General features: G+C 37.8%; 1 protein-coding gene across 18 annotated transcripts in view; it reads right to left on the bottom strand.

The window, feature by feature from the left end:
- The window catches only part of LOC117962483 (neurexin-2-like), a 431,235-nt gene that overhangs the window by 197,758 nt on the left and 213,883 nt on the right, over nt 1–19,594 (bottom strand). For all 18 annotated transcript variants that reach the window (XM_059012180.1, XM_059012175.1, XM_059012177.1 and 15 more), the window contains 2 exons: nt 17,405–17,578; nt 15,416–15,535 (listed from right to left, as the gene is read on the bottom strand). In XM_059012180.1, coding sequence (XP_058868163.1) covers nt 15,416–15,535; nt 17,405–17,578 — 294 coding nt within the window. The remainder of the gene's footprint in view (nt 1–15,415; nt 15,536–17,404; nt 17,579–19,594) is intronic.

Here is a 19,594-nt window from a genome sequence, read left to right as displayed (position 1 = left end):
TGATAGAAGCAGGTTTTTAATCAGTGTTAATTCAATACAGTACCGCATAGAAAACCAAGAGGGACTAATAGCAGAACTAGGAATGTGGGAGCCAAGTAATTCAATAAAGTTTAGAAAACAGTGCGGTACAATGGATCTGAAATATTTAATGCATATACAATATCGTATAGGGTACAATGCAAGCTGATATCCGCTCCATAGATCTGTATACTGTATTGAAGAGCCAACAACTTCAATACAGTTCAGTATAGAGAACTAGCGATACAATACAATACAAATGTATTTATATATAGCGTCCTTCACACCATAGTATCCCAGAGCGCTGTACAAAGTTCAAAACAAAACAGAGAGCTCATGCACTCCAGCTACAACCAATGATATAAATGGATCCGATCGCCAACAAATTCAATAACATTTTCCTATTTTGAAGAATCAGCTAAATGTACTGCAGTACCACGGCAGCATACCAGTAGAGCTATGTGCTCGAAATCCATTGCGCTACCATTACTGTAGTGCACTTCATAATCTTCCTAGGGTTTCTACAGGGAAATACACTGGGAATATAATGGGATTCCAATGGGGACTTGTCAAATTGTTCTGTACAAGGTAATGAGTAATAGCCAGTGTTAAAACTCCCAGTCAAGCTGGCTGTAAAAAATACTCCTGCATCTTTATCAGCCCGAACCCCATATACATCCTAATTGAGCTGCAGGGGCTGAATGTAGTAGCATGAGAATTGGACAGGGGTGCAATTAATTAGAAAAAAAAACTCATTAGAAGCCACCCCCTTTCTCTCCCCCAAAGCATATTAGTCGCGCTAGTTCATAACAACTTCAAAAAGCAGTGATCAATAAAGGCTCGGTGAATTTTAATTGCAAGGAATGCTAACCTCCCCCTCCTGGTTCAGACGAGAAAGAGGCAGGGTAATTACTCCAGATATATTCTCACCGCCTGCTGAATCTAAAGGATAACAGACAGCCGCTTGGATTTTTTTTTCCCAGAACTGTTGCAAAACAAGCAATGAAGAATCCAATGGCCAAGCCCATTGACGGGAACGGAAAGGGCTGGACAAGAACCACGAATCTGGTTCAAAGACCATGCATTCAACCAAAAAGAAATCTCTGTAGGAGTCTTGATGTCAGTATTATTGACTCATCGGTCATTAGATCTTTCAGGACTGCTCCTCTCTAGATCCGCCCCTCCTGCTCTGCACTGGACTTGCCTGACCTCAGCGCCACGTTACTGGATCCTCAGCTAATGCACTATTGCACTACTATGTAATTGTAGATGTAACTTGTTGTAATCCGCACTTGTTGAATCCTAGTTCATTTTGTATTTTAGTAGTATTATTGCACTTACTGTAAACTACACTGTATTTAAATATGAAGCTTGCATTGTAACCCTGTACTGCCCTGTAACAGCTGTGTGAGTCGCCTTGAATAAAGGCATCTGCCAAATAATAATAATAATAATAATAATAATAATAATAATAATAATAATAATAATAATAATAATAATAACTGTACTTAAGACACAATTTATGAACAGGTCATTCAGTCCATTAGTGCTGTCTGGTTCACTCTACAGTGGCTGGTTGATTTCAATTTGGAAATAGTAAAATAAACGTAGTAAGTTTGGTAAAACGTAGGTAAGCATGGTGAAGCCCAGAGAGGTACAATAAAGCATTATATAAACAAGGCAAACCATGGTAAATGCACAGTATGACTATGGTCACTGGAGAGTGTGGGCTGCACATTGTTTCAAATCCTGAAGTTATGCAGACTGTACAATTCAGACCCCCCAGAGACATTGTATAAATTCATTATAAAATGAATTACAGTACATAAGACGTCTGTTGAATTAATCATAGCATCCTTCCAGCAAAGGTCAGCACGTTTGGGACTGACTTCATTTCACTAATTTAAAAGCAGAAATCAGGTTCAGTGGGGTGTTAGTGCATCTTGATCAGAAGAAAAAGGCGGCAGGTATTGTTAACTGTCCAGTTTGTTACAATTCCCCCACTTTCGTGAGCCAAATAGGAAACTGCTTGCAGCAGTAGGAGGTTATAATTGACACCCTCAGGGTCTGTTGTGTTCATTTTATTAGAAAACATATGGAATTATTCTGAGTAACCCTTTACAGTAAGTGTCTCTAATTACTGTGTATTTACACATAATTACAATGTTATTATGCATAGTTACGCTGTATGTAATGTGAAAATCTTTTTGCATGATATATGTACACAATTGTATTCAAAAAGGTTATATCAGTACATTATGCACTATGCATAACAACAATGTATTTACCTCCGATCTTTTCCAGTAGTCCATGGGTTAACTGGCCATATCTAACTTGATCTCTACTGTAAGTACTGTAGGGGTCATGTTTAAACACAACATCAATGTACTGGCAGTTTGTCAGCCTTTTCAAACCCACAGAGAGCCTTGAATTTTCTACTTGTGAAAGGTTTACACACTAAGGTCATTGTAACAATGCATAATAACACTGTAACTATGTGTAAGTACACATATATCACTAAGTAACCACTATGTAAATACACAGTAATTAAAGACACTTCATGTAAACTTATTGACATCTACACCCTGCGTGCGGCACGTGACTGTCTTATCTTCTCAGCATGTGTTCGCTACATCAAACCCAATTTTTCATTTGCCCTGAATACACAATCAATTAAGAAGCAGTTAGTTATAATTGCTGGCTCCCCTAATGAGAAGAGGAGTCCTGAAGCAGAATATTCAATTTCCTTCTAGGTCTCTCTGAATCAGCTTCTAAGATTGCTTTTATAAAGATCTATTACATAAATGAATATGTAGTAGGTGTCTTGTATTATAAGAGAGGTCATTTTGTGCAGTTTGGGGGAAAGGTAAGTGATTCACAGGGAAGAAGCCAGTGAAGGGGTGGGGTCACTACCTAAAATCATGACTTGCAAATGGATTGAACCTAGTGTAGTACCGGAGGTCATGTTTGAAAATGAAACGCTTGCTATATAACAGGTATTTATTCCAAAACTGCGAGACCCTATATTAATTTAATGGAGCTATTTTGTGAGCTGCAAGTACTTTAAAACACAGAACAAGCACTAATCTCCAGATTTTGATTTCCAAATGACTACATAGCTACTTCAATCACTGCATGGCATTGTGGGCTATTGAGAATGGTCCTCCATGTTTTATCTACCCCTGGAGACTCAAACCACAAACCACAAACCATCTCACAGACTTCTGAGAGATTTTACTTACAGATGCAGAGTCATACTGCAATTCCATGTCTTGCTTTTTTTCTGTTAAGTGTCCCATGAATGCAGGCAACAAGGACGCAGGCAAAAGGAAGTTATTAATTATTAACTTAATTATTATAGTGCAATCCAAAAGGGCAGTACCAGCCGTTGCAAAGTGCAGGGGGGAGCATACAAGGTTTGAAGGCAGTTCTAATTAAAATGTGCATCGATTCTTCTGCTTTACAGCCATACTGCATGTACAAGGGCTAGACAAACTATTAAAAACTCCTGCCACAACAGGGCACAGAGGCAACAATATTATTGATCACTTCTTTAGTCTTATTGATTTAGAAATACTATGTATTGATCACGTTTCCTTTAGTATTAATACATTGGAGGGACATGCTTATTAGGGATGCGTGATTATTTATTGTACTGAAATGCGTTTATCTGCAGCTATGGCCAAATGTTTTGCATCACCTAGAAATTTAGGATTGAGACATAATAATTAAAAAAAGAACTATACATGAACATATTTTAGATATTTTATTTAACATCATGTAGTCAAAGAAACTACAAAATGAGTCTACCGGAAGCCATGATAGTAGTACAGTAGTATTTCATGTCAGATTTCAAAACGTCACATTTTTCAATGTGTCAGTTAAGTATATGGAAAACTACAAAGCGGTGTGTAATTCAATATGTTAAACGTAACATTATTCAGCAGGTTTCATTTTACAGGGAGATGCAAAACATTTGGCCATAGCTGTAGAATCATCTGCAAACGAGATGCTGGGGGTGGGGTTAGTTTTTAAACTAATATTCAGATATACGTTAATTTTAAATTTGCTGGTAAACAGAAGTATAATTTGTGCCACATTACAGTAAAATCTATTGTGTGTAAAATAAACCCAGTACTCTATCAAATTAAAGAAAGGGGAGAACACTTCTGTACAGTAGAATGTGTGTTATCTATTCTGCATTGAATAGCTTGGCATGGTGTCTATTTGATCCAGTCATTTATACATTCTGTTACATGAACCAACGTCATTTTTTTTTGCCACTGTTTCAAGCAGTGCTTCTGGAGATCTGAATATATTTTTGGAAAATGTATCAGAGAGAAAGATCTACTTACCAGGCAGAAAAGCAACAGAACCCAGAACAATATTATATGTACAATAGGGAAAAAAATATTTATGAAAATGACATTTGAAAATACTGAATGTTATTGTAAAAGAATACAGTTTTGAAACAATAACAGTGTAATATGATCCTGCCATAACAAGGTTGCTAACAGATGTTATGTTATACACTATACAATATCTTAAAGCAGCGTGTTTAGGATTATAATCAATTTACAACCAAAATTACCAGAAAGTATTTCTTTACAAAAACCCATTGCACATAAATCTGAAATAAAAATACCAATCAAATAAAATCAAGACAAAAAAATTATTTGCGCTTCAGTTTTTTCCTCAAATTGCAGACAGGTTTTTAATAATACGAGACACAGTGTGTTGAAATTACACAGACTACTTGCGTAACATAATAGCATAATGATGCAATCTAATAAAAACACAAATTAAAAAGAATAAAGCTCTGTTTTGTGTTGCGTCGCTTGCCTCCCAGGCTCCACAGAGACCGAGACGAAATCAGAAAATGAAAAAGTGCTTTTATTACCTCGGTAAATGGATTTAACCTGATAAGAGCTTATATTACTGCAATGAAGCAGCTGCCTTTCCAAAACTAAAGTCAGGTCTTGGGAGCCAGGAGCCACAGCCATGAAGACTGCCCCCAAAGAGAAAGGGTGCTCTCTCCAGTCCAGGGCAGTCTTGAGGCATGGGAGGCTCTCTCACCCCCTAAGAGAAAGGATGGCCAGTCCAGGGCACATCCCTTGCATGCAATGAAAATGCACCTAATACGGAAGGCTCGTACTACAGAAAGTAAACAAAACCACTGAAGAAAACTGAACATATCCTCTTTGCAATTAGAGCATGTCGCCAGACCCAATCAGTAACTCGTGGATAAACAAATCTATAGCCAAGTTTAATAGCTGATTTAGATTTTCTGCTCCAGTGATTGCTATAGCAGAGGTTGGTGCTGCTTTCATATATAAGCCACCAGCAAAATCCTATAAAATGAACTGGCACAAACCACATCATATCCCTGCATTGAAACAGCAGTGGATAAGGAGAGAATATTACTGTAGTACAGTCAATATGAATGAGCTATAAAGATTAATTTATTTAGCCGAGAACAAAGAAGACAAAATAGTTTAATTGATTAAAGTCTAAATATCTTATTTACCAATACCCAGAAGACACACAGTCAGAAATCAGGTGGACTTAGGACAGAGAGTAGGAGACATTTGTTCACACAGAGAATGGTGAGGGTATGGAATGGGTTACCTAATCATGTTGTTGAGGCAGAATCACTGGGATCCTTTAAAACCCAACAAAGTTTTGAGCTCAATCAGCTTAGATGGTCCAAATGGTCTCCTCTCATTCGTACATTTTCCTATGTGGTGAGGGGATGGAATGGGTTACCTAGCCATGTTGATAATGCTGAAGCATTGGGGTCCATTAAGACCGGACTTGACAAAGCTCTGAGATCAATCGGCTGCTTAGAACCTGATGAGTACTGATGGGCCTTGTAAATGTACAAAATAAAATAACAGCAATGCTGCAGCTACAATGCTTACCTATTGTGACGATTATGTCATTCTGTTTTGAGTGCTTTACAATTTACTAGACAGTCTTGTGCGAGAGACAAGATCAGACGAGATTCTAATGAGACGAGAAAGAGGGAGAGTTTGGTGTCAATGGAGGACATGCGTTTCATTGCTCAGTTCCTCCTTTGTTATGTTATTGATGTAGAAACAGTTTCCCCAACGCCTACATGTGTATCGGATTGCTACAGAAGATAACCGAGTCATGTATAACTCATGAGACATAATACAAGTTGAATTCCGTGAAACGCTGCCTGGTCTCTCATCGAACCTGCAGCCGAACCTTCCACTGATGGACCACCAAGGACCCCTCGCAGCGACCCCTCACAGCGAGTCATCACACTGTTGTACCAAACTTATTAAGTTTCTTTTACTATTTACAAATTTTGCACTATTGAGTGATTAATAGTTATGGGCATTATATTCAGTGTATTTCATGAAAGGATGCAATGAGACAGCAGCATGCTTTAGCACTCTACAGAGGGTGTCATATCTCACTTTGCTTCTAATGGATTTACCCCGGGCTGATAATTTATGGAGATGGATTTCATCTGCTATGTGAGCCAGGATTTTATTAGGAGCGCAACCTCCAATATGGTGGCACATCACTGTCATCTGTGGCAGCTGTGAAACCTCACTTAAGCTATCTGCTTATTTATCAATTTATTATTTTTGAACTCTGTGATTAATTTCAGAGCTTATTAGACTATGGCTGGCAGACTGACAGCTCAGAAAGGAACCTTGTAGGAATCAACAGGGAAAACTATTCGACGTAAAGTGTTGTCTTTTTCCTTCAAAGTATATTTTTGGCATTGAACAACAATCATATTCTGGGTTTCAATTTGACTACTCGGTTCACAAGTTAACAACATTAACAAACAAGAGGAGGCCATTCGGACCATCTAAGCTCGTCCGGTTCCTAGCAGCTGATTGATCTCAGAACTCTGTCAGATCGGGTCTTAAAGGATGATTCTGTCTCAACAACATGACTAGGTAGCCCTCGCCACTCTCTGTGTGCAGAAGTGTCTCCTTCCCTCTGTCCTAAGTCTATCTCCACTTAAAGGGGTCTTACCCTAGCCATGAATGGATATTACTGTAATCCATTGCACAAAACAAATGCTATGCCGTTCCATACAATTAGCAATCTCCACTTGAGGGAGAAAATGAAAGGCAGGCAGGCAGGCGGTCTTCAAGTCAGGATTGCCGTGTCTCTTCCTCTCTCTTGCTGTAAGGGGAAGCCTGCTTGTCATTTTATTCCACCTTCCCATATTTTACGACATATGCAATCAATGAGAATGGATCTGGGTTCTATTGTCCCAATAACGTATCTAAGATCTAGAAACAAGATATACTCGAATGTTGATACAACATTAACAGTGACTTCTCCTATTTAAAGAAAGTTAAAAGCTTATATTCCTGTTCTAAAATCTACATCAGGTGACCAGATCCTTTCTCAGCTTGTTCAGAAGTTAATAAGCGCTTCCAGCATGATACTGGGTGTGAATCGTTTGAAATTCCCTGATAAGAACGAGGTCTTAAGTCTGCCAGCATTTTAAACAAATGCTCTGCAGTGTTTGACAGGATTGATGCACTGTATATATTTTTTATTAATTTAGTACCCCAGGGAAGCTACTTTCAACACTGTTTGATATCAGCATGCCATCAGTAATCAATAACTCAAGCATGATGTGCTTTATAAATATATATATATATATATATATATATATATATATATATATATATATATATATATATATATATATATATATATATATAAAGCAAATACAAAATCAATACTGACATTGTCTAAATTGTTTCAGAGAATTTTTATGTATGAGATGAAAATGCAGCAGTGGATCTTATTGTGTATTTATTAATTACATAGGTACTAAGTTGGCAAAAGCCTCAATAATTCATTACACTGCATACATAATGAATGTGTTTATGGAAAAAGGTTGATTAAAAAGTGAATTAAATTAGCCTTGCTATGTGTGTGCTACTGTATACATGCTAAGGCTCTAGTTTAAGTTAAATAGCTACATAAGCCACAGCTGGATTTGTTTAGGGTATTTTACACCAGCTAGTCTGCCTCGAAAGGTAAACGTGTTAGGACTATAGATCAAAGAAGACCTAATGCATGTTTTTTACACCAAGTCTCATCCTTTTGTTTCTAGCAAGGACAGGGGGCCTAGATTTTAATCAGCTCTTAGAGTTCTAACCAGAATTGGAGAGACAGAAAGATTTTGTATCTAATACCTAGTTTTAACCCAAAATGTACTTTTATGTTAAGTTCATTCAATGAGATATATTCTAAAATCTAATAGCTAATAAAAACCTAAACAAATGGATCCCTACACTTTCCACCGGAGCAGCGGCACACCACCTCTTCTCTCTGCTCCATCTACAGCACCGGGACCGAGACCTCCTAGATCTCCGACCCCTATGGGCAACCTTACCCCCTCTTCATGGAGATCAAGGTTGGCCCCCAGCTGGGGTAGAAATGTTGCCCCTGCCCCATTGTCATACAAGCAACAGGACAAATATTTAACCATTGTTCCCTCTGTCCCCCCAACTTATTTTAGGTGCAACCAACAGGGACATCTGGCCAGGTCATGCCCTGCTGCCATGATGTGTGACGTGGTCTCGTGTAATTGGGCACCTGAGATAGGTAAGGACATCCTCCCAGATTGCACCAATTATTTTTATGGGTTATCCTGGGATAATCACGGATCAGTGGTTGATGCAATCCTGGGTTATTTTCCAGTGCTGTAAAAATCCATCTGTGTCTTATAAAGGTGATCAAATCAAGCCAATTAAAAACGAACACAAAATACTAAAACAGGAGTATTAACAGGTTTTAAACAATAACAATGTTTTAATGTATCCGTTTAACGTAAAACCACTGTCAGCCTTAGCACTTATAAAGTAGCACACAGTAAGGCAAATATATTTCCATTACAAACCTGTTACCATATACACACACATTAATCTTGTATACAGTACACATGGCAGAAATTCTTATCATAATAGGTATTCTGATTAAACATTCTAAATGTGTGTAAATGCATTAAACAGTATGGCGTTTATTCCTCAGTCCTCTCATCCATCCATAACCATTAAACAGTGCTGAATTTAGAAATATGAAAATTGAATTCAGTAACAAATGAGGGTTTAATAATGTCTTCAACTGTTGGAATGGTTTAAGATTCACTATTATTATTATTATTATTATTATTATTATTATTTATTTCTTAGCAGACGCCCTTATCCAGGACGACTTACAATTGTTACAAGATATCACATTATTTTTACATACAATTACATTATTTTTACATACAATTCCCCATTTATACAATTGGGTTTTTACTGGAGCAATCTAGGTAAAGTACCTTCCTCAAGGGTACACCAGCAGTGTCCCCCCACTTGGGATTGAACCCACGACCCTCCGGTCAAGAATCCAGAGCCCTAACCACTACTCCACACTGCTGCCCGTCAAGTCTAAATTATAACATTTAAGAAATAAAACCGATAATTTTCATAAATCCAATGACGAAATGTATTCAGATAGAGACTATGACAGTATAAACCAAGTGCTTACGGAGGTTAGCATTACAAAATCATTAGAAAGACGATTTGCGAATAATTGTTCATGAACACATAAGTCATGGTATTTAGCTTGGTCTACAGAGGGGAAATAATTGCTTTTCGTTATACGTAATGAAACAAAAAATGCCTTCTGATAACTGTTTAGTTTAACTGGCAGTTTGGAAGCAATTATAACAATCATTAATTGGGCATTAATATGTGCTTCGGTTACGAAGCAAATCAGTGAGCAATTATAATGTAATTAGTTTGGAAACGAGGTACATTTGCTACACAAGTCCGGGTAGCCTCTTCAATTAAAAAGAATCACGTTGAAAAGATGTTGCCTTACCTGCAAACACTGTATTGAAAAAAGCTGCCCCTATATCCTTTATAATCTTGATTCTGTGTTAAATCAGCCCCACTGACTGTATCACCCTATTGCGAGTACAGTTCAAGACAGATGCTTCTCCCATTGACTGACATGCGTTCTGCTGGTAACATGCTTTGAAGTAAAGCAGTACCAGGCTTCTGGGATGTCAAGGAAAGCAAACAGCAAACTTTCTTTAACCTGGTGTAGTATTGGCTGTCTGCTTTAAATTAAAATGTGTGCGTTTCTTTAAATAAAAACTGCACATTTGAGACCTATGTAGCTAATTCAATTGCAAAACAAATACGATTTAAGGAATTATTATTATTATTATTATTATTATTATTTTTGGGGGGGGGGGCTCCAATCTCTTTAAATGTTAACATTATGATTGCGTATACCATAGTTTGGAATTGAATCACCCGTGATTAACAGGTTCGAGTAGCTCTAGCACTAGGCTTTGGGAATACAAAGCACTTTTGCAGACACTGTAACCTGAAAAGCAAATGATAGAAAAACCATCAAACTGAAATAACTGATGAACTACACAGCATTGATCAGCGGCTAAAAAAAATCTACTTAATATGCATAAGCACAGCAAAAGGAGGGCTGCATGTGTTATTAATATAAACATAATGGTTCACATACAGAGAAATCACTATTGGATATGCCATTCACTAATAGCACTGTCTCCAGCACTGGCTCCCTCCCCTCCTGAAACCTTCCACCTCAATTATATTGATGTGCTGAGGTGAGACCTGGAAGTCATTTGCAGACTGTCAGGGTTGCAGTGTTTAAGAGAAAGCTACTGCAGGCTAACCTTTACTGTTAAAATACAAACACACTGGGACTGCTTGGTTTCGTAAATTGATCAGAGGAAACAGTTTTAATTTAATGTGGTGGCTGTTGAGGGGGTGCTGTGTAAAACATTTACATGTGAAATAATTTGATACAGCGATTCCTTGTTATTTCATGGTTAATTCACAGCTTGAATTGTGCTGACAGTATACTGTACAATTTATAAAGACCCTTTAATTCATAGTTTTAATATTTCACTTTGTGTTAGACACACTGCAAAATACTGAGGAGGATGTAGAAAGAAAGAAAGAAAGAAAGAAAGAAAGAAAGAAAGAAAGAAAGAAGGAAGGAAAACAAAAAGGAAAGAAAGGAAGGGAAGATAGAAAAAGACAGAAAATAAATGAAAAAAGCAAGGAAAGGAGAGAAAAAGAAAGGAGGAAAAAAGAAAGGGAAGAATGAAAAAAGAAGGAAAGAAAAAAGAAAGGAAGAAACAAAAGGAAAGAAAGGAAGAAAAAAGAAAGGGAAGAATGAAAAAAGAATTAAAAGAAGAAAGAAAAGCACAGAATAAAGTAAGATAAAAAGGAAAGGAAAGGAGGCAATCAATAGACTGGCCAAAACACATGATATTAAATGAAAAGAGGAAATGAAAAATGAGGTGTGTGGGTTTTCCAATATGAATTACATTGTTGCTGGTTGAGTGAAAAGTTTATGCTGATCAAATCCCTCCAGGGTGAATGCAAAAAAAAATATGACAGGTTCAAAATCAATCGCTCCCACGGTGACAAGGACAAATGTAGCCTTCAAAACTCTAATGTAAGCAGCCTGGGCAATACGAAATCCATAATGATTTCATAAGCTGCACTTTAAATACAGAAATCAGAAAGAAAATGAAACTAAATAAAAATGGGGCAGGGGTTGAGCCCGTCAGTGTGGAGCGACCACACGCAGACAGAACCGTACGCAACAGATATGACCAGTTATTGGTATCACTGCTATATGCAAATTTATTAGATGTGTCACATATCCTTTATTATTATTATTATTTGTTTATTTAGCAGACGCCTTAATCCAAGGCGACTTACAGAGACTAGGGTGTGTGAACTATGCATCAGCTGCAGAGTCACTTACAATTACGTCTCACCCGAAAGACGGAGCACAAGGGGGTTAAGTGACTTACTCAGGGTCACACAATGAGTCAGTGGCTGAGGTGGGATTTGAACCGGGGACCTCCTGGTTACAAGCCCTTTTCTTTAACCACTGGACCACACAGCCTCTTTATATAGTTAATTGCATGAAACCTCAGGGTGCTGGAATAGAGTCCACACACACGCACACACGCACGCACGCACGCACACACGCACACACGCACACACACATTTTTGATGGAGGTAACAGAAAGTTAATGGGTACAGGTTTTCTTGTTATCCAAAAAAAAAGCAGTGCTAATTTTGCACACAGTAAATCTGGAACATATTATATTTTACTCAGTCCATTAATGGAAAGGCATATGTCGTGAATGATACTGGCAATTGGGTCATATAGTCAGTCTGGCTGAAAATAAAAGGAAATATTTTAAGAAACAAAATGCTCTGGGTTGGAATAGAATCAACTGTGGTGTGGAAAAATAATTATGTTAATGTGAGATTATTATTTTTTTCTCTCTCTCCAGGACTGAATGTAATTATCTTACTTTCCATGTTCCTAGAAAATGAAATTGATTTTTAATCTAATCTAGTTATAAAACAGTAATTATATTAAAAAAATATTAAAACTTATACATCTTTCTATATAGATGTATGCTTTTTCTCCCTCTTCCCTTTTCTCAATTTCCACCAGTCTCAAAGTGAGTGTAGCTAAAAAATAACGTCCCTTTTTAATATAGGTTTGACCCTGAAGACTCTCCTGCGGAGAAGTGTAACATATATCCTAAGACTAAGGCATAGAAACCGAGTACTTTATGTAACCTAAAACTGTACCAGATATGTTTTAGAATGATATGCATGTGGTTCTTTCAAAACTGCACACCTTCGACTTATGTAGTTAATGGAAAGGGGATCATTTGCTGTATTACCTTCATTATAACCCTAAAGCTACCTACAGCGATGATCCAATATTGCCAAATCATTACCAACTGAAATCCAATGATTACTCTATATAGTATGGCTTTCCAATATGGCTCTAATCAATAGGCTCATATTATCATTGATTATTGCCCAAAGACTACAGGTATGATATAGTGTTCAAGGGTTACTCAATCCGTCCTATAACCTGCACAGTGGACTGTGAATGATCCAATATAATACATCAGAAGCAGTATATGTAATAGTCAGTGGAGCTGTCCATTAATGCAGTGCTGAAACAAGACATGCAAATACATTTGCAGTACATAGGCTACGTGTCTCAGATAGCGATCTGCACTGACAGTGTAGAACTAACATGCATGCTATGCATAATACAACATAATGATATCTCAGCACATGGTTTTCTGAACACAATTTTGAGATTGCTTACTTCTTAACAGGGAACATCCTAATCTGCATAATGTAGGCTAGTCCCTACAGGACACCCTTTACAATGTAGCACCTAAATGCACAGATCTCAAAACTGCATTGGAGATGGTGAACAGAGATGCAAGATTTGATTTGATTAAGGCAACGTCGATGATCTGTTAATTCAACCTAGATGAATACTTCTCACTCGCCCATCTGTTTACTGCATTAGATTTACTTCTCCCAAGCCACTTTTTCCAATCGAGGAGCTTAATTGAATTGGGTCGTTAGGAAATCTATATACATAAACACACACACAAGCGAAGCAGTAATGACCCTATGTATGGTTATATCAAAAACATTTTACATGTGACTGTGAACGATGAACCAAAACCGCTTCTTACTTCATCATTCAACCGGAACAGAAATCTTTAAGGCAATCAGATGGGGTTGTTGCAATCAAATAGTGAATCTATAAAATAACTATAGGACCTTCCTATAAAACATATGCAAATGCTCCATTGAATAGTCTAGCTTATGAGTCCATTGCAATGATTCTCAGTTTAAAAGACTTTCAATCCAATATAGCCCAGAGGCTATCCAGTATTTTGCCTTTGACATAGGTACACAATAGGGACATCAGCACATCAGACCTACCTTTAGAAACTGTTCATAAGATGTCATTGTAACAGGAGTTCTGGGTCTAAGAAGAACTTTGATGGTTTGATTAACAACCATCTGGAGCATTTCCAAAAAGACCCACAAAAAGTCATGCAACAATAATTAAACATAGCCAGCAACTAATTCAAAATGAACAAAAAAATAAATTCGAATTCATTTTTTTTTATTGAAGAGTAGGTTTTATGCTGTTGTTGTTACATTCCCCCTTATAATTTCATATCACAGGTTCTGCTGCTCCTCCAATATTGAGTTATCCTACTTTAAATCTGCCTCCACCTGGCTTTGAGCTTGTCTGGAGAATCCTATTTGCCTGGACAGAACGGCTTTTGTCATTCCATTAAAATCATGTTTGAACTTTCAGCTCTGTGTGGCACCTACTCTGTCTGTTTAGTATGTGCAGTAGGTGGGGCTAGTTGAAAAGTTATATTGTCACCTGATTGAAATGGATGAGGAAGGCAGTTCAGTCCCAGCAGTTAGGATTCTCCAGACGAGCTCAAAGCAGCTCAAAGACAGACTTATAGAAACATGATAAGAACTCAATATGAGAGCAGCATATATATTAGTGATCAAGACTTGGTGATACAGTCTTATGATCTCCACTGTATTTCAGTATAATTTACAGACAATTTTTTTTTTTTTTTTACAAAACTAGCAATAATGTCAAAAATATTGACAATTGTTTAGTTTTTACTGTATTTCTTATCGGATTCAAGCTACCTTTTTGAGGAATCGATTCCCAAATCCTCCGCACACTATCATGCATGCAAAGCAGTTTGGATCTGGAACGGGGTTGTTGGGATTCAAATTGAATTCAAGTCTGATCAGAAGCATTACTCTGACCCCGGACTGAGTTTGGCATGTACATTCGTTTTGTGAGAATTAAAAAGAAAAACAATTACAAAAAAATCAATTCACTGGGCATGCAATAGTATATGGGAAAGAATGACAAAAAAAACTGCTTTGTACAGTACTGAACTCCTTCAGGATCTTGAGGTCCTTTACAAATGGTGATAGATAGACAGTTCCTTGACAGTTATTTTTCAGGGCTTCATAAAACACTGTAATAAAACACTCACCTTTTAGAGTATTTGACTGGAGCTCATTGTTAAATATAAAACAGCTCACAAAACGCTGTGATTGAGTGGGGCAGAGATACTGGTATACAAAGACAGCAACAGAAGAAAGCTTCAGTATGATTGCCACCTGCTTCAATTACTGTAATTGTCCTTAGCTTGGATATCTGTGCATTTGGTCAGCTGCTGATCAGAAGAATAAACTGACAATGAACTCAAGAAAAAAACACCTGCAACCTGTTGCAAAATTAACAGGTTTCACGATGTTCTGATAAAGAAATCAGCTCGAAAATACATTGAGGTGTTTTGTGAGCCCCTGAAAAATGTAAAAGGGAGCAAGCCTAGCTACAGAATTTAAGGCGAGACCATGGCCGTCCCATGACTTGAGTGAGTGTGTGCATTTCTATAATGGGATGATGTTTAACCCAGCGACAGAAGTGCAACCCAGGTACTCACGGTCATTGCAGACTGGTCCCCCGTATGATGTCATACTGCAGTCACATGTGTACCCGTCCCACTGCTGCAGACACACCCCTTGGTTGGCACATGAATCCTCAGTGCAAGTGGTGCTGGGACCTATAGGATTAAAAATCTGTTATTTTAAACTCATCTGTAAATATAAGCAGGGATTGGAATAAGACTCCCATTGCATAGTGGTTTGATCCATTCCTGGTTTTACTATGCATTTGGAACATAAGAAAAGATCATTCGGCCCATCAAGGCTCATCCCTTGTTAGCACACCATACTCCCCTACTGGTGGGGGGGGGGGACTAATTTAAAAGCACAGAATCTAGTCTTTTTTAAATGTTTCCAGTGTTCTAGATCCTGCTACTTCACCTGGTAGGCTATTCCATGCACTTATAACTCTCTGTGTTGCAAAGTGCTTCCTAGCTTCTGTTCTAAACTCTACTCAGCTTCCATTCATGCCCTCTTGTTCTTCTCTCTGTGCTGAATTTGAAGTCGTGTCTTGGACAACTTTATCTATTCCATTTTTTATTTTATAGACTTCAATCAAGTCCCCCTCTTTCCCTTCTTGTTTCTAGGATGAAGATATTTCATTCTTTTAACCTGTAGCTCATGCCATTAACTCCTGGTGTCAGTCTTAAGACTCACTTGAGCTTGTTACCTATACGCTGTGGCTATCAAGCTTCTGTTAAAACCTGGACTGTGAAGAAACTGCTATGCAATAGCAGTCCTATTCCCATCACTATTTTGCCAAAAGTTTGTAATGGAGCTTGTCCTCAAATTTTTAAAGAGTCGAAAGAGCACCACACTTGGAGAACGCTCGTTTAGCTTCATGGTTCCGACTCTTTGGAACTCTCTCCCAGCTTTGGTGCGTGATGCTCCCACCGTCGCTCACTTTAAAACAACTCTCAAGACCCACCTGTTCTCTCTTGCTTTCCATGCTCTTTAAGCCTGATATCTGCTATTAGCTCATGTGTTGCTGCTACTATGTCATGTATTATGCTACTATCATGTATTATGCATTTCTCTGTATTTAAAGTATTATGGATTTTCTTGTTGTTACTGTATCTTGTAAAGCGCTTTGTGATGGTGGTCCACTATGAAAGGTCCACTATGGTTAAAGTCCAGGGCTTGTAACCAGAAGGTCATCGGTTCAAATCCCAACTCTGCCACTGACTGACTCACTGTGTGACTCTGGGCAAGTCACTTAACCTCCTTGTGCTCCGTCCTGCGGATGAGATGTTAAATCAATGTCCTATTGTAAGTGACTCTGCATATAATGCACAGTTCACAGCCTACCTCTGTAAAGTGCTTTGTGATGGTGGTCCACTATGAAAGGCGCTATATAAAAATAAAGATAAAATAAAGATTGATTGATTGATTGATTGATTTTACTATTACAACATAGTCTTGTTACATTGAATTGCAATCGTTTGACTCTCCAATAGAATCTGAAATTACATTCAATGGTGGTAGAGGCAGGAATACTAAAAGAAACGTCAATGAAACATGTTTTTTCATCTTTCAATTCAACTGAAAACTGTGGATTTGTCAAAGAATACACAGTTCCTGTGCAGATAATTGCTGCTGGTAGTTAGTTACATTTCCAATACGGTGTTATTTCTAAAAGGTAAAAAAACAATTGAATTGAATAGGCTTAAAGTGCGTTGTATAGGTATTCAAATAATCCATCCAACTCTAAGTTATATCATTAGGATAGTTCCCATTCCAATTGCTCAAATACTGTATTTCATAAAGTGTGTTTTTTTCTGAGCTGAGAAGCTGGCCTTGAGAATCTTACAGCGTAACAAAGCAGTTAATGTTATGTTTACCTTCATTCATAAACCTTGCATCTCTAGAGCGAGAGGCTAAACTCACTCATCTCTAATGCTGCAGTTCAGATTTCAGGGCTTAAGCCTTACAATCCAAGTACTGACCAGGCTGAACCATGCTTAGCTACTGAGAGCCGTCCCACTCACCCTCACAGCCCCGCTCGACCTGCCCCACGCGATGGAGGGCATCTGCAATGAGGTCGGGGAGTCTCCCGTTGAGGTCCATCGATGCCAGGCATCCCTGGAAGCCGTCCCGGGACGCGATCAGTTTCGGTAGTTTGTTGTACATCCCCTTACTGACACCACCAATGTACAGCTCTCCTGTAGGGGCAGAGGAAAGGAATAATCATTCTGCTACTTAAACAAGCCACCATTGAACTGTATGCTATTCTTTAAACAACTCAAATATTTGCGAACGGGGTCCCTGTGTCAATGCTTCCTTCTTCTGTTGGCCAATCACGGTCCTGGAGAGCCTTGGTTGAAATAAGCCATTTAGAACAGGGTTGGAACAAAGACAGCAAGTGGAAAGGCCAACGTTAGCCACACCTGCCATAGCCAATACCCAAAGACCAGCACAGAAACCAGGACCAGAGGACACAGCACTGGAAATGCAGTGGAATTAGGGTAAGGAGACACTTCTCTACAGCTGCATGAACAATTGAGTAGTAATTGAATTCCCTTCCAGCTAGATAAAAGTGTGCATTCACTGTGCAAGTTGCTTAACAGAGCTTGTCAGCGTCCAATTGTTCGGGCTAATTCCATGCTCGCAACTCAATTAAATCCATTAGGCTTTAATAAAGGAAGCTTCTTGTCTGTACAAATACCAGTCTAAAAGTGGAGCACTCAGTGATTCTAGCCTTTCTCATCAAATTAAAAGAGGCACAACTTCACTCTCTTCACCCAGTTGTTTTTAATTGGTAGAACTTCTCAACACAAACAAACAAACTACATGAATTGCGTTTTGATACACAAGTCTAAACACTCCATTAGCAGTAATTAAGTGACATTATGCTAATATAATAAATATCTGATACTCTGCAATTGCACTGTAGTTATTTACAGCGTCTCACTTGCAGCACATGTATATTTTGAAGTTCTTTTAAAATATATATATATATATATATATATATATATATATATATATATATATATATATATATATATATATATATATATATATATATCCCCTCTCTATATACTTTAATACATGAGTACTAATCTAAAACCACTGCATTCTTACCATTTTAGTCTGCATCTTAATAGTAGTAAATTTAAAGATTAGGTTTTCATCAAAACTTTATTTATTTTCCTTCAGCAGTCTGTAGGACACATACTGTGCTTGTTTTCCAACTGGTTTGTCTAGAGATTTATCTGCCTGTCTCTCTAATATGTCAATCTTCTGAATCCCTGTCTTAATTCAAACACATACACCCACACACAAACACAAAGTGGAGCTGTCCATTGCTAAGGTGCTGAAATATGGTGGTCTTATGCGTACAATCACAGACATAAACTAAGTATTGCTTGCGTGCTGCAATTACAGATAAATATGTGCTGACAAACTAATTCCAGTAACTATAACCTAATATGTATTGCCATCCTTTCGTAGGTCTCATTTTTCTATATGAAACAATATTAAAAGGAATTTTGTTAAAGGTATATTTGAAGCAGTTAGTGAAGAAAAAATATTGATTGCTCTTACGTCAATGCTACACTTTTGTGAGGTTGCAGGAAGGAACTTAGTCGAAATTGATAACATGTCAGTCATGTCAGAAAAAGCAGTGATTTTTTCCTCAAGGGCAACCCAGTGCGGAAATACTCTTATGCTGCATGCATTTTATCATGCAAGCACCGTCTTTACACAATATCATCTTTCAACGTTTTATCACATCTCCTAAACAACAAGGCTCTTTAAAAGAGGGTGCTCACATTTTTTAAAAAATGGATGCAATGTATTCTTCTGACAAGAAGCTGAGCAAATGCAGCCACAAGTGAAATCACAGCGAATGAAACAGGTGTCAATTATAGCTGACAATTTGTTATTGTTGACTGTGGATGCCAGTATCTCTGCACTACTCAATCACAGCTCAGCAATAAGTGCTGAAATGTATAATGAACATGTTTTATGGTGTTCCAATAGAGAACCCTATTCAAATACTCTAAAAGTTTATTGTGGCAGTCTGGCTGAGTGGTGACGTCAGAACCAGGAAATGAACAATACAGACAGGACAGTGAAATGGACAGCACCGTTTAATATCCAGCAGACAGAAAATAAATAGTTTGAACAAAACATGGCACTTTACGCCAAAATAAATAGACAGACAACCAAAACGAACA

This window comes from Acipenser ruthenus, chromosome 43, assembly GCF_902713425.1.
Source record: "Acipenser ruthenus chromosome 43, fAciRut3.2 maternal haplotype, whole genome shotgun sequence".
Classification (NCBI taxonomy): Eukaryota; Metazoa; Chordata; class Actinopteri; order Acipenseriformes; family Acipenseridae; genus Acipenser; species Acipenser ruthenus.
This window is presented reverse-complemented; position numbering and strand designations above follow the sequence as displayed.